The following is an 18,484-nucleotide window of genomic DNA, read 5'->3' as shown; positions in this document are numbered from 1 at the left end:
CTTCTCACCCCATCTGAGTTTTATCTTCCTCCAAACCCACAATCCCTATTGTGAGCATCACAACGCACCTCTTGCTGTACCTTAAATATTACTACTTAAACCACGTGGTTGTCAAATTATATGTTTATTAAAGGAGGAAGCCAGATACCTGCCACACACACACAGGGTTATATACTGCATAATTATTCAACACATGTATAGAATCAATTTACATGAAGCATATAGCATTTCCAAAATGTAAGAAAAAAAGTTATCATGTAATTACTCATAACTAAACCACTATATGATCTGACAGCTCATAACTAAATACATAGTAAGATTCAATCCTAAAATGAAAATAATTATCAAATACTTTTGGTTAACTCCACATTGTCCTTTTTACTTCTCAGGTGAGAGTCACAATAAAAAGATGTCAGTACTACGTGTAATACTACATCCTATCAAATATCCAAGTCAAAATGACCATGTTCAGTATGTATTAGTTTATTCCAGTGAGATTAAATGCTTATTCATTAGTTTATGTAGCTGAGTACTCTTCACACAAAAAGTTTCCTAAGGGTTACAGTTAGCCAAGTGTATTTTCATACCAAAAATACAGATACAGCTTTTGAAACTCACCATGGTGGGGGAAAAACTCCTCATTTTCATGTCATTTATCCATATTCTTGCTACTTCTTTATTAGAAGACTCTTTCTTTACTGTGCCATTGCTTACATCAGCTGATGAGGAAGAGACAATATACATTTTAGAACTTTTTCCTAAATTTCAAAAAAAATTGAGTAAAGTTTACCCACTTCACAAATCAGAGAATACCATCTGCTTATCTCCAACTTAAATTAAGCATAAAGATAAAAATATCCAAAGCTGAGATAAACAAGATTATACTGTATAGCACGGGGAAATATACACAAGATCTTACGGTAGCTCACAGCGGAAAAAAAAGTGACAATGAATATATGTATATTCATGTATAACTGAAAAATTGTGCTCTACGCTGGAATTTGACACAACATTGTAAAATGACTATTACTCAATTAAAAAAAAAAGTTTAAAAAAAATTCAAAGCTGTATGTCATTATAGAGGTAAGAATTAACATTAGAAAACAAAAGAAAATGTGTGCACAAGAAGTCTGAAAACTATTATCAAAAAGACACCTTAACCAGAACATTATTTGGTAGTTTTATATCAAAACCATTACCAAGAGCCAGCATTACTTTGAGACACTTCACTTGGCTCAGTAAAAAACCCCAAACCTGGTGTTATCACCAAGACAGAATCAATCCCACCTGATTTGAAGGTACTTACTAGGGTCCTGGGTTCAATCCCCAGTACCTCCATTAAAAAAAGAAGAAAAAAAATTAAGGTACTTACTAATTTCCAAGGAAAAGTAATTATTTCCAGAAAGGAAAGAAAAACAACAACAACAACAACAACAATTTGGGAAATCTATTTTCTTCCTTCTCCCAAAATAAATTTCCAAACAATAGAGCTTTTCTTTTTTCTATACCAGTGGTTTGCAAACTCTTTTTAGATAGAGTAATAAAACCTCTCTCTCAGAAAGGAGAGCTGCTTGATTGAGGAGTCCAGAGCCCCTGAAACTAGCCTCCATCTTCCAAGTAACCCTGAAGCATTCTCCGTACATGCTGTTCTTGAGATCACAGTGTGAAAATCACACCAGGAAGACTGATTAGCACCTTATCTATTCTACCAAAAGAAAGGACATTATTTGGGTGGTATGTCATTGGGAACACAAAATGGCTAGGATTAAAGTGTTGGCAAAGTACGCTAGTACAGAGATAATACATTTATTTGGGGGTCTGAATTTGTTTAACATAACTGTGGGAGAGCCAGTAAACAGTTCATAGTTACAGGACTGGAGCTCAACTGAGAGATCAGAATCCAAAGAGAAACTCAAACGGCTAAGGGGTCCAAAAGGGGCAAAACCCACACAGATGAAAGGTAGAAAACATGCCAAACCTTGCTCTTCGCAATGTTCTTCCCTTTCAGTAAAAAGGTGACCCTCTTACACAAACGTTGGCTTATCTTTTGCATTCACTGTGTTTCTTTTTCAGCCCTGGTCTAGTCTGACAATTTTTCAAGCTTCCACACAAGGATGGCCTTGACTTGCAGTCTTTTAAAAATTACTATATTGAATGTGGAAATGTTACTGTACTAGATATCACTCGGTTAGCTGCAAATCTATCCTGAGTTATTTTGTTCTCTAAACTCTTTCCTCACAATGGCACAGTTCTCTCCTTAAATTATGAAGGCATGTGTTGATTTGAGGATGGAATGTGCAGAAAGCCACTCACATAAAAGCAGCAGTCTTTCTCCTCATTAAATCCAAAGACTTTAATGAAAAGCAGCTTCTACTAACTGCTGATCACCTCCAAGTCTCCCAGGAGACATTCCAGATGCTGCCCTGCACCTCAGCTAGGTCAGGGCTGTTGTCCCGCTCTCCATGGCAAAGAATGGAAATCAGTCCTAAGGCAGCTACAATGATTTCTCAATGGGAATCTGACTGCCAGGCTCTAGTTAGTTCAGGACAATGTAACAATATGGAATCAAACAGAAAGACTGTTAGGTTATTTGCTATTTTTAATTACATTTGTCACTGGAGACAAAGTTCTGCATCATCCTACAAACACTTCTTGCCCATTCTGTGAGATGCCCTCTACTGTATACAAACACATTAAAACTTTCAAGCAATCAATTCTGTTACAAAATTATATACTGATCTATACCAGACGTTAAAACTTATCTTCCAAAATTAGAAAAATGTAGCAGCTGTCTAGAAGGAGAAACTCTCTATTCAATACCCATCACCTCATTCCAAGAGTCTGATGGGATGCTATGTATGTACTAGTATAAATCACCAGGAACCTTCATTCTATCCCCTTGGTCTAAAAATACAACAATCCCAAAGACATTAAAAAAAAAAAAAGATAGGGGATGCACATCCATTCCCCTTGTTAAAACTATAATACAGTGGCCAGCTCAGCATATATGACTTCAGAGTTAGCACCTTTAAATGTAACCAACTTGGTACTGGTATGTAACAAGGACTCAAATATTATTTAGCTCAATAGAAAAAGACAGGAAAGAATCTCTCAAGAGTTCACATTTTCAGTTTCTAAAACCACACTACTGAAATCTGATACAGCTAAAGTTAAAAAAAAAATTGTATTTTACTCTAAAAAATTAACTTACTACACTAAATACAAAGCTTCCTCTAAGCATTCCACTTAAAATGTAACCTCTTCCTGTCCCATTCTCCATTTTCTTCCACCTGCCTACCCCCATCTAATACACTATACTTTACTTATTTGTTTTGTTTATTGTCTATTTTCCTCCACTAGAATGCATTCTCCATGAGGGCAAAGATTTCAACAGCTTTCTTCCTGGCCATAGTCTCAAAATCTTAGAACAGTGTTTGGTATACAGCAGACACTCAATAAATATTTGTTAAACAAATGAGCAATAAGAAAGCCACTCCAGATGAAAAAAACTGTAAAATTTACATCTTTTAATAATAAATGAATTTCTAAAAAAGAGTGATCAATCCACTGTTGAGTTTTCCCCTTTAGATCTAAACCTATACTTAAAGCATTATGGATTAGCTAGTGGTAATGGTTGCACAACTCTGTGAATATACTAAAATCCACTGAACTGTACCTTTTAAAAGGGTAAATTTTATGGTATGTGAATTATATCTAAGGAAGACTATTATAAAAAGAAAAGTACTACTGAATGCTCACTCTTCAAAGAAAATACAGTGATTTATTTCACAATGAAAGTTAATATATTTTAAAAGAAAAGTTTCTAAAAACGCTACCCACAAGCAATGAAGTAAATGACAGCCTAAATTGTAAAACTGTGAAAGTCAGAGTTAAAGTAGCGAAGTATCAGTTTAAAGCTGTTATCTTAAGCATGGTCCAAGGACCACCAGCAACAGCACCTCTAAAAAGCACATGAGAAATACAGAATCTTAGGCTCCACCCCGGACCTATGAAATATGATTCTGTTTTTGAACAAGATCTCCAGATCTTTGAACATAGGCATAAAGTGTGAGAAGCACTGATTTAAAGGACTGAGAAAAATGTTAACGGGTTACTGGCAGTATAAAACTGAGATCTCATGATGTTAATGTAGCCCCTGGGTAACTCCACCTTTCATTTCAAGGCTTAATGCTACTGTACAGGAACCATACCACAATAAAGGTGTTTAAAAAAAAAAGCTAAGACCTCTAAATTTTTGCTTCCCTTAAACTGTATAAATACTGTAGATGTACAGAGTCATGTACATATTACCTCTTTAATGCCCAGTTCTTTTAAGACCTAAGCAATCCTTTAAAAACACACTGACATATCTCAACAAAGGCAGACAGCTGACACTACTGAAAAACAAAAAGACTCACTAGCTGCTGTTGCAACTGGTTGAGCAATATTAGCTGGTGGCTTCAGTTTCATGAGTTCATTCAGACTATTAGTTTTTAGTAGGTCCTTCAGTTGAACCTGGTCTTTCGCCGGCGCCGAGGTCATGGCATTTCGTACTGCTGGTGCTGAGACTGAAGGGCGTGTGTTTGCAGTAGTCTGAATAAACTTTGTTAAAGTAATGGTTTGCCTATTCGTTGTTACAGGTGGTGTTTTAGTCATCACAATTGTAGATCCTAAGGTCGGAAGCTGATTTATCTGATTCAGCACAAATGTTGTCGTAGATGGAGGCTGCTGCTAGAAGAGAAAACCATACACATCACACCCATGAAAAATTCCTTCTTTAATGCAGCCCATATCCATAAACTCAGTAGGACATTAAAAAATCTAAAACTGACTTAATCTTACCCAACCATTGGGATTTCATTTTTAATAGAAAATGATTAGCTATAAACTATCAAGTTAAAACACATTACTTTGAGGAAAAGAAGGCACAGGAGGAGTTTGGGGACAGTAAGCGTAAAATGAGACTATCCTAAGCAAGCTGTAATGTATAGTAACCCCAGGGAACACAAGGACTAGGAACATAATTTATAATCCCAGCACTGTCCCAACTAACAAGATAAACTTAGGCAAGTCACTTCACCTCTGGAGGCCTGGGCTCTCTGAAGACCATCTTCCATTTCTAACACTCTGTGATTCCTGTCTAATACTCCATCTGCTAACATACAGACTATACTAATGTTCAACTTATTAAGATAAAATTACCAAGCAGAATTTAAAACTCCTATGTCACATGAATGATCCAGCCAGGTAAATTACAAATATTGGTGACAATGTGAATGCTTTCTCTGAGCCTAAGGCAAAGCTACAAAGCATTTTATTTTTTATAGTTGGGAGAGAGGTGTGGTTAGGAGCTGGACAAGAATGAAAAACAAGTCAAGATTTGAGGATAACAATATGTCTGTGACTACGGCAACTAAAGTACAACTAAGATTTTTTCATAAATTTAAGTCTATTTCTACTTTCTTTACCCTTCAAATTATGTTATTTTTCCATGACTCCGACCCATAAGAATCTTCTAGATTACTACTTATCACTTTTAAGTACAGCTCTCAACAATTTATCCTAAGTCATTAAATTTTAAACAGTTTGTCCAATAATTTTATACCAGTAGGCTTAAATTAATAATTGTTAAAGCAAGGCCAGAGGAACGCTACTTTTAAAGCACAATTACAATTACATAAAAATTATATACATCAATAGACGAAACCCAAAATAAACAAGTAAAAATGAAAAGTGTAGTGGGATAATGTGTAGTTCATCTTCACTTCATCAATTTTGTATTCTCTGCAATAAATAAACTCAAAAAATGTTGCTCTGTCCTAATCTTTTGATCAGCGTAACTACCAGAAGAATGAAAGAAATGTTTTACAAAGTAGGAGGTGAGTAGAATATTGGGAAAGAAGTAGCAAAAAGCAGAACTAGTGAGATAGAACTATTTCATGTTAAAGGGCAGAGTCTTACTACAATCCTAAACTAGTTTCGCAGTGATGCCAAATCTAAGCAATTCTTACCCTAACATTTAATAGTGCTGGAGTAGGTACCGTCTCTGGTTCTTGTTTAACAGGAACTGCTGCTTCAGTCTCCAAACCTAGTTCTAATGCACTAAGTGGCACTGACTGGAGAGAAAACAACATCAGAGAAAGAAATAAAAAATGACGACAGCGAACAAGAGACGTATTTATTAACATTTTTAAAAATTTCAAGCTTTACGTTCAAATGGAATGTAAAATCACTGATTCCAAGTATAAAGCAGCAACCTGTGCAAGCATAACATCTTCACTAAACTACACTAGCACCAGAATCTTACTGTTGTTTTCAGAGAATGTGTACAGTGAAACTTCAGAAAGACATTTTTACAAAGACAACTACTGAGATTAGTGATCTTCCCACAATAACCTAAACAATTCACTTTTTACTTTTATTTTATATATTAAAGCAGAAAATGTCTTGATTTTCATTGCACATATTTTCCACATTGTGAATGAGGACTAACAACCTAAAAATAACATTCATGTGCGTATTTAAAATTAAGGCTTAATCATACAGTATTTTTTTTTTAGAGATTAAAATTAAGAAAAAACTCACTTTTTACAGAGACTTTGGAGAACTCTTACCTGCTGTACTGGAGGGGTAGGTGTTGGAGTTGCAAGCCCCGCATCTCCACCATCAATATCAAAGAGGTCATTCGGACTAATTCCACTCTCACTCAAAGCAGCAAGCAGTAAATCTTGCCCTGGCTCCACCATCTTTAGAACAAAATATTAAATATCAACAGAAAAAAACTTAAAAATGACAATTAACTCTCTTCTAAATATAAATCAACATTTTCGACCAGATTCACTCATTCAATATTTATGAAGAATCTACGTATCAGGCGAAAAAGAATGAAAGAGAAATAATCTCTAATCCCCATAACTTCATATTAAGATGGACAAAGGAGTATATAAGTCACAGTAGGAATGTATGTCTACGAAATGCTGTGAGAACAGAGAAGGAAATGCTGAATTTGCTAGGGGAGAAAGGTTACAAAGATGACAATGGAACTGAGTCTCAAGGAAGAAATTAGGTGGACAAGGATCTTCTAGACAGCGCATTCAAACTCATGGGGGCGTGAATGATACTGGCATGCTAAGAAAGATGTCTAGAGTAATTCAACATGTGTATGGAAGCTCATACAGAAGTATGAGGTTCAAGTAGGTGATGGCAAGAGATGAGGAAGTCATCGCCCAAAGCCCTGAGCACCATGCTAGAGAGTACATTTAATCCTGTAAATAACAGGGGTCATTTAAGGGTTTTCAGATAGAGGATTTCATGACGTAGTCAGATTTGTGACTTAGAACTAAGTTACTCTACAGCAGTGTGGAAGGAAACTGAGAATGGGTAGCATAAGATCAAAGCAGGGAGACATCTCAGGAAACTGCTACAGCAGACCAGGAAAATGATGTGCTTTAATAGCAAGACGTCTATAGAGAGAATAAGGGAGAATGCATTCCAAGGAGAATTCATAAGACTAAGTTTAAATAAAAGCTCAAAATAACATAGCTTTCTCAATTTTAACTTTTCTCATTATCTACAATAACCAATTTATATATACAAACATACGAAATTTGACCACTTTTTTCCTCAGAGAACTAATTTCATTTTATATAAATAATACATTAATTTTCAGCTAGTCCATTTGTTCTCACACTGTGTAATAGAATTAAGTGTCACTGTTAAATTATGTCATACAAAAAGAAAGGTGTTAGCCAAGAATACTGTGACCACAACTTCCAATACATTAAGAACTACTATTTTAGCTGAAAGCAAGATATTTAATAGAGAAATCCTCTACCAGATAGGTCTATGTCACATTAGCTTGTGCATCATTTAGAAAGATGTTCTAATGGAAACATCAATGAGTTTAAGGTGGAAACCACAGACATCCTAAAATGAAACTAAGGGCAGACCTGCTGTTTAAAGGAAGGGAGGAAGGACAGATAGTCCAAAGGATATTTCCCAAAAAATTTTCAGAGAAATTAAAATAAGTCTAAGGAAGAAAACATTTTGAGCAGGCAGGAGGAAGGGAAGGAAACTGACAATGACTACGTATCGTTCACAAGCCTGGCACAGTGTTTACGTTCTTTATGTACATCACTAGTCCACAACAACCCTGAGCAAGATAGGTACTATAATTCTAGAGATGAAACTCAGGCTTAAAAAGCTTATATTACTGCCCAAGGTCACACCCAGGTGTAGACTGTTCAAACTCCCAAAGCCCACCCATTCTCTTTCCAATGAGCAGATTAAGAAGTCAATGTTGGTAATCTACAGAGTTTCAATATTTAACCTTGGAATAAATGCCAGTCTGAGATTAAAATTGGAAGGGGGAGTATTAGTATTAAACAGCAAGATGGAGACAGTATGAAGGAACCAGACAGCAGAGGAGACAAATGGGAGCATTGTCCCAACATGGATTTAATATAAAGTCGATCCATTTTTCTACTATAGACATAGTCGACCACACTTTATAAATTACTATCTTAGGACAAAGCTCAAATACATACCATGAGAGCTAAAGCAGCACTTTAAAAACATTTTCAATCTTTAAAATAATTCATTAGGACCAATGACCTGTGGGATTATGGGGTCTTGGCCCACTTGTTATTGCTAATTTTGACCTAGATTAACAATTCCTTAGACTTTCAAAACGTCGTCTTTCTTTAATAAATATTGGAAATAATGGTCTGTTTATATTTGGGGAAAAAGTACATTGTTTTAAACCAATCCTAAACTATAGGCCACAGAAACCTTGGAGGCCAAGGAATCCATTAATCCATCAGATGCACACCAAGCCTTGTCTAATTAGACTCAAAAGTACAGAGACATCATTAATTAACAACAACAACACAAACACTGAAAAGTGTTACTGAATTCATGAGAGCTTTCTGAAATACATTTTCTAAATAATTAGCATTTAAAGTACAAAAACATCATCAGAGAAGGAATTTGAGGGAAAAACTTGTTGGTGTTCATACAAATGACAATAGTTATAAATAACATTATCAGTGACCAACTCAAAAGTCATTTGTAGGAATCACAATTTGAGACCCTCTGATCTGAGAAGTCAACTAGCAATGTCAATGTCTATAAAAGACACTGTCTTTTGACACACTATTAATAAAAGGGCTTTTAATTTTATATATTTCTCATATACAAACAAAATCTAGGGATCCTTTCTCTCAAGCCAATTGGGCACAAATTCTCTACCTGCACTTTTTTGCAATGAGAAGGAGGAAAGGGGCTAGAGAGGGAACATCAATGCCATCCTCTAACTCCATTAAGCAAAACTCTTAATATTTAATCATATTCCTATTCTGAAACTATTACAGACTCATAGAATATCAGTGCTCAAGCTGAGAGCCCTTAAAAGGTTATATAATCCAATCTTCTCATTTTACAAATAACTAAGATTTATTCCTGAGAAGGAAAACAACTTTTTTCTTTCTTTCTTCTTCTTCTTCTTTTTTTTTTTTTTTTTTTACAAATTTCATTTTGAACCCACTAAATACAATGTAAACATAAATACTGTTAGGTGCAAAAAGAACTGTTCTACAGTGTGTCTACAAAGATTTCACAGACCTCAGGTGACATTCAACATGTAGCAATCTAACGAAAGTTACTAACCACAGAGTGATTCTATCTCAAACAACGGACAACAAAAAATGTTCCATTTTTATCTTAAATACATTTGGAAAAAAAATCACCTATTTCAAAAAAATACACCTATGAAAGCATCAATGACAAATAAGGAACAAGGACAAGTAGTAGAAACTTAGAGCCATCTTTGGCAAGAGAACCCTGAGAAACAATAGCCAACCAGAAGAATGGAAGGATACATTTCCTGCTGAGAACACCAACACTGAAACCTATCAACAAGGACAAGGTTCCCCTTGTTGAGCGCAGAGCAGATCCTTACAGCTCCGGGCAGATACAAGGGGTGTGCCCGCGGTGATGGCGGCACAACACTGAGGCTGAGGAGACTGCGAAGTCAAGCAGGATGCGTGGTTTCAAGTATTGGCCACATCGCCCGCTAGTAGTGTGGTCCAGTCAGGGAATAACTACTGCCACTTTCCTCATCTTCACGTGGAAATAAAAATAGAATCTACCTTATAGGCTTGTTGGACTGAGTAAATTTTATACTATTTGGAATAAATATTAGCTACTAGCTATTAACTATCATTTTGATCAGTATTAGTATCACATCCAAAAAATGTTTTCTTTCAAACTGCTGATGCAAAACTTTATTTTCCAGAGCATAAACTTTACTTGTTGGCAATTTATACAATAAATAACATCCATATTAGTTCTATAAAATACTAGCTCCCTTTTACCCAAAAGTGTCATATATCCAGTTTGTCCAGTTAATCAGTTAGCGTGTCTTGAGGAAACTCGTAGACATCTTTAAATGCGTACATAAATATCATGCAAGAAGTATCTGCGTGAAAAGGAGTTTTCCTCGTTACTTAACAGTATTAAGCATCTCTAATTTCTGACCCAGCTTCAACTTTGCTTTTATTTAGTCTGGATGTGATGACGGAATGTAAACATTCAGTTTAAAAATCTGAACGATAACGATCCACTTAGAATTTGGCTGATAAATCCATCAACAAGTATTTACTGTCTACTGTGTGCACTTGTTCCTTAAAAACATGAGGAGGAAGAGAAGACAGGTATAAAGAAGTTCGCTAAAGATTTTCTTAAAAGGATATATAACCTGTATTTTTAAACACTTGCTTCTCAAAGGAGCAATTGCTCAGTAAAGTACTATTCCCCTCCCTCTCACTGCAAAACCTACAGAAAGAATGAATTCACAAAGAAATGTGCAAATTATACACAAGCTTCAAAAATGCTTTGAAAAAGAAGCACAAGAAAGAACGGGGGGAATGAAACTACCTCCCTGATGACATCAAATTCAGATGTCTAGTCAGAGGGCCAGTCTTCCTGACATTTACTACATGGTTGGATTTTTTTCTTTTTTAACTCTTAAGACAACCCATGAGTAAAAGTTACCTGTTATCCCCTTGTCATAGATAAGAAACTGAGGTTTAGAGAGATGAACTGTAATGAGATAACAAAGCAGGCTTCAAAAAGAATTACAAACCCAGGAAGTCTGACATCACACCCATCCAAGACTCTATTCTTAAAACCCATACCAGTATTTTTCAAACTGCAGGTCACAGCACAGTGGGTTGTCAAATAATTCAAGTGCATCATGACCAGTATTTTTAAATATTTCAAATGTAACTATTCTAATATTTTAAATAAGAATAGCTTTAGTGCAGCACATGTAGAGAGGATAAACATTTCAAGAAACTCAGTTCTGTGTGTGCTTATGTACTAGGTCACAATATAAAACATATTTCTTACTGTAGAATGCAAGGAGGGGAAAAGGCTTGAAAAACCATTGTTCTGTGCTATATACTGTCTCTAAAGAAGCAAATAAGCAGTTAATTTGACAGATGTTGTACAATACCTTTATAAAAAACAGTTCCTGCTCTTCAAGAGCCTATCCTCTCCATCTGCAGAAAATGTCAGTGGTATCCCACGGTTGTCCTTAATACTTAGTAAGTTCAATCACTTCAAAGTGGATCTGTCAGTTAGTATAGACAAGCAAATATAACTGGAAAACAGTTAAGGATTGCATCATTTTGGCTATTAACTGGCTACTTAATGGAAAACAATTCCTCTCAAAATGTATCTTTACATCAGTTTTAGGCAGGCAAAGTGCAGGCACCCACAGAGCCTAATGAAAAGTCAGGCGAACAGGGTAAGACAAGACTTCAGACCTGAGTGTTGTCTTCCTTCCCAGGCAGCAAGTCTCAAATCAAAGCTCAATTTAAAGACTAAGGAACGCCAAAATGTATCTGTACCTAAAGTCTTTGAAGCGAAAAAAGACTTTTAAAAGCATGGAAATCATCTCCATACTGCACGTATTTAAATAGTAATCTCAGCAAAGCCCTTAAAACACGTGAAACTGTCCAATCCACAGACACATTCAACGAATGAATGAATGAATGTATGAATGAAAAGATAAATTATGAACAAACTATAAACCACTCCCTAAGCCTCCCTTCTGAACACTCACCCAGCAACCAAAGTAAAATTTACTTAAAATCCTGAAGTTCATTGCATGGAATAAAATTAGATTAGGAATAAAGTTAGACTGGGAGATAAAAAGCAGAAGCCAGAGAAAAAAGTAAAGGTATCTTCTCTCGTAAGGTAAACTTTGGAAACAACTTCTTTAAACATGAAAATAAAATGTTCCCTGGCTTGCAAAATTAATGTCCCACTCAAGGCATCAGCAGCAAATTCTGCACTGTACCCTAGAAACTCTGCACAAACTATCTTTTGTGTGGTGAAGGCTTTCCCACTGCTTACGAAAATCAGTTTCGACTGCCGTAAATAACTGGGAAAAAATGGAGTTCTTCTGCACTGTTAGCTGGTTTAAGTGTCTGCAACTGCTGAGACTAATCGCGCTAGAGCAACTCGGCGTTTGACAGCTTTCTGGACCCTCCTGGCCGACTCTCTGGGAGCCCTATTCCGTCTCTAATTCCGGTTTCCCGGAGAATACGAAACATTTAACTCAACATAAACTGCTAATAATCAACTTTCAAAGGTCAAAGGGGACCCAGGTTTTAACCTTCTCTCACCAACACGTGTTCAGTACAAACTTCCGGGTGCGGTTACAATTGGCTGCGCAATTCAATGGATAAAAACGTTGCTTCATTTGACTCTCATCTTCTCGCCCGTTCTTTTCCCACGTTTCTCAACCAGCGACTCCCCAAAACAAAAGCCTCCCACAGTAAACGGAGCACGCACATAAAAAGAGCTTCTCTGTGCGAGGATCAAGTTAGTGGTCCGCAAACATTAACCAAACAGAAACACAAAGCCGGGGTGGAAAGGGGAGGAGCTGGATACCAGGGTCAGGAAAGAAACAATCACAAGGGTTCAGGAACATCCAAATCTCCTCAGGGGTTAAACCGACCCCCAAACCACTTCTGGGAAACCACCAGCATACACTGGTTTGGGGAACTTTAGATGCTCGTTACGCCAAGCACTCTCAAAGTAAGCAAATCCCCAACCGCCTTTCCCCTCCACATAGATGCTTACTTAAGGTCCAGGAGGCGAGCAAGCGAGCTTGAGGCAAATTTAACCTAATCATCGGGTGAAGCGTGAAGGTGTCCCCACGTGTCCCACGTACTGTCCCCATCGCCCCGAGAGCGAGGTAATCAGCAAACTGCAGGTGCGGGGTCCAGATCTGGGGAGACCCTGTCGCCTCCCGCACTCGCCCCAAACCGGAGCAATCCTCCTGCAAGAGGACTTCTGAAGAATTGCGGAGCTCACTTTCCTGCGGGTCCGGGACCTCGCAGCCCCCGAGTCGAGTGGGGGAATCAAGGGGGGCGACCCAAGCGGAGCCGGAGCCAGCGGCTGCAGACCCTGCCTCCCCGCCCAAACAGGGTGCCTCCGGCCCGGGACAGCGGGGCCCCCGGGCCCCGAGAGCCCCACGCGCGGCGACCGCAGGGCCCGGCGCTGACGGGCGAAGGAAGCTAGCACGGCGGGGCCGCCGCCGGGGACCGTGCCCTCGTGGGCCCTGGGGCGTGCAGCTGAGGGTGCGACGAGGGGCGAGGGAGGCCCCAAGCCGGAGTGAGGTGGCGGCCCCCCCCAACCCGGCCCCACACGGCCCCCTGAGGAGGGTGGGAGTGGGAGGCTGTCCGGGAGAGGGAGTGTGGAAGCAGAAAAGGGGTAAGGGGAAGACTTACTTTCCCCGCGGGATCCGACGCCGGAACAGCTTCTCCCGGGCGGCGAGAGCTTGAAGAACCAGAGGCGACTGGAGCGGAGGCGGCGGTGGCGGCGGCAGCAGCGGCGTCCGGCTCTGCCTACCTCCCCGCCGCCATCTTAACGCCCCTCCCCCCCAGCCCCCCCGCCCCGCCGGGCGGGGAGGAGGTGGGGCGACGGATGAGGCGCCGCGCGCCCCACGTGACTTCCTCCCTCCCCCACCCAGCTCCGCAGCGCCTCGCCCCGCCCCGCCTCCCTCTTAGGTGAAGGAAGATGACTTCCCCCCCCCATCTTGACCGCCCCCTGCCTTCGCCGCCGAGCACGGATTCCGTCGGCTCCCGCCGACCTGGTACCAGTGGTTGGATCCAAGGGAATTCCGGAACCCAAACGGTCCATTACCGCGGATCCGGGGTGGGCGAGGGGTGAGGGGGCCGGGTTTCCGAGAAGGGGGAGGGGGGAAGGCGAAGGCCGCCTAGGAGAGTCACGTGTCGGCTGCTTCCGCCGGCACTCGAAAGACCTCGCGAGAGGTCCGTTCCTCCTCCCTTTCTCCCCCGTGGGCTGCCGGGAAGAAGGTCGGCGCTCGGGGTTGCCACTGGGAGGTCAGCCGGTGGGCGGGGCGCATGCATCCCACACCTGCTTTTCTAGTCAGGCTAGGAGGGGCCCGAAGCTGTTTTCAAAATCTTTTCGGTATGTGGCTTTGGCCTAGAAAGTTACCTAGTGGCGTCTCTGTCACTTTGAAAAGCTTCAATATCTTAATTAATTCTAGAAAAAAATATTCGCATATTCATCATTGCTTGTTAGGTTCGTTCAAAACACTTTTCAATGTGAAACCGCTAGTAACTTGGAGCCCCTCGGCTGGTCCACTGCCATTATCATATCCTAAGGAGTGAGAGCGCAGTCAGCCCCCCTTCTTTTTTCCTCACACACACACACCCGGTAACCTGAACAAACTATTGCTCTCAATGAACGTTTACTGCAGATCCGTCGCTACCACCTCTCATTTCCTTATTTTCATATTATCCATTATGATTATTATTACTACTCCTATTAAGTGAGCCAACACAGAATAAACAAATTAACTTCTTGGTAACCCTTTTGTAGAGTCATTCTGAGAGTGCTGTTTGACTCCGTTGCTTAGGTAATGGGCACGCCTGGGTGATTCTTGCCCCCTACCGGCGGCGCTTCGCTCTTGCTTTGTGCTCAAAGCAAACCAAGTCGTCGGAACACGTGGAGGTTAAGATGTGAGCTCTTGGAGAGACAGTATGGGGCTCAGGGAGAGGAGAAAAAACTAGCCATGATAAAAATAATTGAGTCTTCAATTTAGTGCTTATATACATAAATGCGTATTATATATGTGTACATATAAACATTTAAAATTGCTGACTAATCACTTAGCTAATCACTTTACTTCTATTATTTCGTTTAATCCATAACAAGAACACACACACACACACAAAACCTATAAAGGTAAAAATAATAAAAATAGTTCCATGAGAACAAGGTCCTCATCTGTCTTACTCACTGCTTTCTACTTGCCTAGTTTATGGTATAGAGTCGATGACAGTAAACGAGATGACAAATCTGTCATGTAGAGAAATATGAAAGGATGCAGCAAGGAAATCTAAGACATTGTAGTTAACGCCTCAGTGTCTTAGGAGCTTGGTTGGAACTATTCAGTTTCCAAGCGGCCCCTGGAACTCTAGTTGCCCACTAGTACTAGATGAGTCCTAGATTCTGAAAACGGAGAGCTAACCTAGGAACCCCCACTCTTTGAGGTACTTTCTGAGCATCTAAGCCTGATTCTTTGCTGCCATCTCTGCATAATCTCTACCTTGAAGCAAAGTAAAAGATGGTGTTTCAGAGGATATTTATAAACGTGACTGCACATATGCACACAAATGTTAAACACAAGGTTATTCATTGTGGCAGCATTTATAGAAGGAAAAGATGGGAAACAATCGCAATGTCTTTAAGGGAAAACTAACTAAATTGTGGTACTTTTCTACAGTGAAACAGTTGTTCAAAAGAGTGAAGCACCTCTATCTATGAGAATATATAATATTTTGGTTGCATGCACACTTGGGGCATATCAGAGTGACATCACAAGTATCAGTTGTACCGGGATGGGAACTGAGATACTGAGGGTCAGAGGTCGGGGAAGGCATATTGGGTGCACCCAGAACAGAGATAATACTGGAAGCAGATGATTCAGAAAAATCCCTAATAGGCATGGTGTTGATTTCCCCTGCCACCACCCCCCGGGGGGGCTATTTATACTATACTTCTCACTTCCTTCAACAAATATTTATTGAGCCAGATAACCATGTTAGGTGTTAGGGACCGAAGTTTAAGAAAAACAGATTGAGGGAGAGGTAGGGGGTGGTTGTTGCCTTGAGATTAATGCCTTTACAGTCTAGTGGGCATTAATCCCCAAATTACACAAAATGTAAACTAGTAACTGTGGCAGTGCTACGTAGAAGCTAACAGAGCCTGTTAGGAGTTTGACTTCATTTGGGAAGTCAAAGAAGGCTCCCTTGAGGGAGCGACAACTGAAAGAGATTTGAAAAGTAGGTGTTAACTAGGCAAAGAGGGAACTGCACTTGAAGAAGAGGAATCAGCACCTGCAAACATCCCAAAACAGACAGGAGCAAAGCAAGAAGAAGGGACAGTAACAAAGCAAGTGCATCATTTATTAAGATTCTTGTTTCTTAGCTCCAAACCCAAGCTTCTATGCTCCGCTTTGTGATTTGCTGCAAAACTGCATTGCTTTGCCAGCTGTTTCAGTGTTAGACTCTGCAAGAGGGAGACTGCTTGGCCAGAGGAGGAAAAAGTTTCCTGTGAACATCATCCCAGCAACACATCTCCACCCTGGCAGATGCGTTTCCTTCCCATAGCAGCAGCTAGATCTGTCTGCAGTGTTTCCCACACTTGCAGAACTGGCCTCATCACACAAAACTCTCCTCCAAGACACGAGGACCAGCAAGAGCCTCCACAGGGTCGCCCTCTAAGCTCAGAGACACTAGCACTGGCTGAGCAGAACCCCTCCTTGGAGCTTGGGGTTCAGTAACATGGGGCCCCACTTCTATGTTTCTAAATTTAAATTACACCTTTGTCCCCTTAGCCTGAGTAGTGAGAACTGCTTCCTGCAGTTGTAACTTCTGTGGTGCCTTAAAGTTCCCTTTTTACCCTTTTTGTTGCCTAGTTACCCCGTTTTATACCTAGTTAGCAATTTCTTCTTTTAAACTATCTTCAGTAAATAACTGGTGTAGTTTCTGTCTCCTGTCTGAACCTTGATTGATACAGCAAATAAAAAGGAGTTACCAGTAATATTGCAAAAAGTAGATCAAGGCCATTCTCCTATAACTGAGTTTGGACTTTATTCTGTAGGCTACAAAGAACTCAGAGGCCTGTTGTGTGGAGAACTGCCATGGTTAGAGTTACATTCTAGAAGAAACACTCTGAAAGCAGGGTAGCAATGGATCTAAGAACTGGACTGCTGGTACAAAGACCAGACAGGTCAAAGAAGATAAGAACAGAACCTGAACTGGAGCAAAACTGTTGAGCAATAGAAGAAGGCTAAGTTCAAGAGATATTTAGGCAGTAAAGCCAGCAAGACATAGTGGCTGGTTGGAAAGGGGTGATGGGGAGGGAAGAGCCTAGCACAATGCCTCAGTTTCTGACCTGGGTACTTAGGTAGACAATGGAGCCGTAGCTGAAACTATGATCTCAGGAAGACAAACAGGTCAGAAGAGGAAGACAATGAGTTTGGCTTTAGACATGAGGAGTGTTTTGCTTATCTATTGCTATGTAACAAACGACCCCCAAATGAAATGACTTAACACAACAACTACTTTTTCATTTCTCATGATTCTGCAAATTGGGCTGGGCTCAGCTGGACAGTTCTTCTACTGTTTTTGCTAATAATCATTTGTGTGACTATAACCAACTAATGGATCAAGTGTGGGCTGGGCTCAGCTGGGATGCTGAAACAGCTGTGTTTCTCTCTCTCTCCATGTGGTCTCTCCACCAGCCTCTTGGTGGTTCTTTTATAGTGGCTCAGGGATCCCAAGAACATGAAAGCAGAAACTTCTAGCCATTCTTAAATTTTAGGCTTGCAAATGACACAGTGATGTTTCCACCATATTCTGTTGGTTAACAAGGCCAAATAGGACTCAAGGAAAGTCATCACCAGGGTATGAATAGTGGGAGATGTTGTTCATTGTAGGCTATCAAAGTAAGTCTATCATAAGGAATTTTGAGGGGCCTATGGGACATCCAAGTGGACAGCTCTAGCAAGCAGTTTGGAGCCTACAGCTTGAGGAGCCAGATAGGGATTAAAACATGAGACAGGACAGAACTGTACTTAGAGAGGATGCAGGGGACCAAGGGCAGAACCATGAGGTTCTGTACCTAAAAAGTGAATACTCAATGAGCCTTAGAAAGGTCAATCAGAGAGGTCAAAGCAGAACCAAGGAGAGATTACATCATGGATGCCAAGGCAGTAGAGTTTTAAAGAATGAGTGGTCAAACAATATCTAATGCAGTAGAGAGCACCGGAATACAGCTGAAGGATGTATTGGCTTTTTCAAGATGGCAGACATCATTGTGGACAGAGGTGTTTTTGTTGTTGTTATTGTTTAAGGCTTTATGTTTTTTAAGACAGTTT

The 18,484-nt window shown here is 40.0% G+C and overlaps 1 protein-coding gene across 5 annotated transcripts in view; it reads right to left on the bottom strand.

Annotated features, from left to right (window-relative positions):
- Positions 1 to 14,053, bottom strand: part of SBNO1 (strawberry notch homolog 1) — a 49,650-nt gene extending 35,597 nt beyond the window's left edge. Inside the window, exons 1-6 of one of the 5 annotated variants that reach the window (XM_032472191.1) lie at positions 13,803 to 14,052; positions 11,516 to 11,632; positions 6,615 to 6,746; positions 6,012 to 6,116; positions 4,419 to 4,731; positions 619 to 719 (exon numbers count right to left, since the gene is read on the bottom strand). In XM_032472191.1, the coding sequence (XP_032328082.1) occupies positions 619 to 719; positions 4,419 to 4,731; positions 6,012 to 6,116; positions 6,615 to 6,746 (651 nt within the window). In that variant the 5' untranslated portion in view covers positions 11,516 to 11,632; positions 13,803 to 14,052. Of the gene's footprint in view, positions 1 to 618; positions 720 to 4,418; positions 4,732 to 6,011; positions 6,117 to 6,614; positions 6,747 to 11,515; positions 11,633 to 13,802 lie in introns of all 5 variants that reach the window. The other 4 variants (XM_032472193.1, XM_032472194.1, XM_032472190.1 and 1 more) reach the window with 4 other exon arrangements.
- Between the last annotated feature and the right edge of the window lie 4,431 nt (positions 14,054 to 18,484).

This window comes from Camelus ferus, chromosome 32 (genome assembly GCF_009834535.1).
Source record: "Camelus ferus isolate YT-003-E chromosome 32, BCGSAC_Cfer_1.0, whole genome shotgun sequence".
NCBI classification, from domain to species: Eukaryota; Metazoa; Chordata; class Mammalia; order Artiodactyla; family Camelidae; genus Camelus; species Camelus ferus.
Note: the sequence above shows the minus strand (reverse complement) of the source record. Positions and strands in the feature narration are given on the sequence as shown.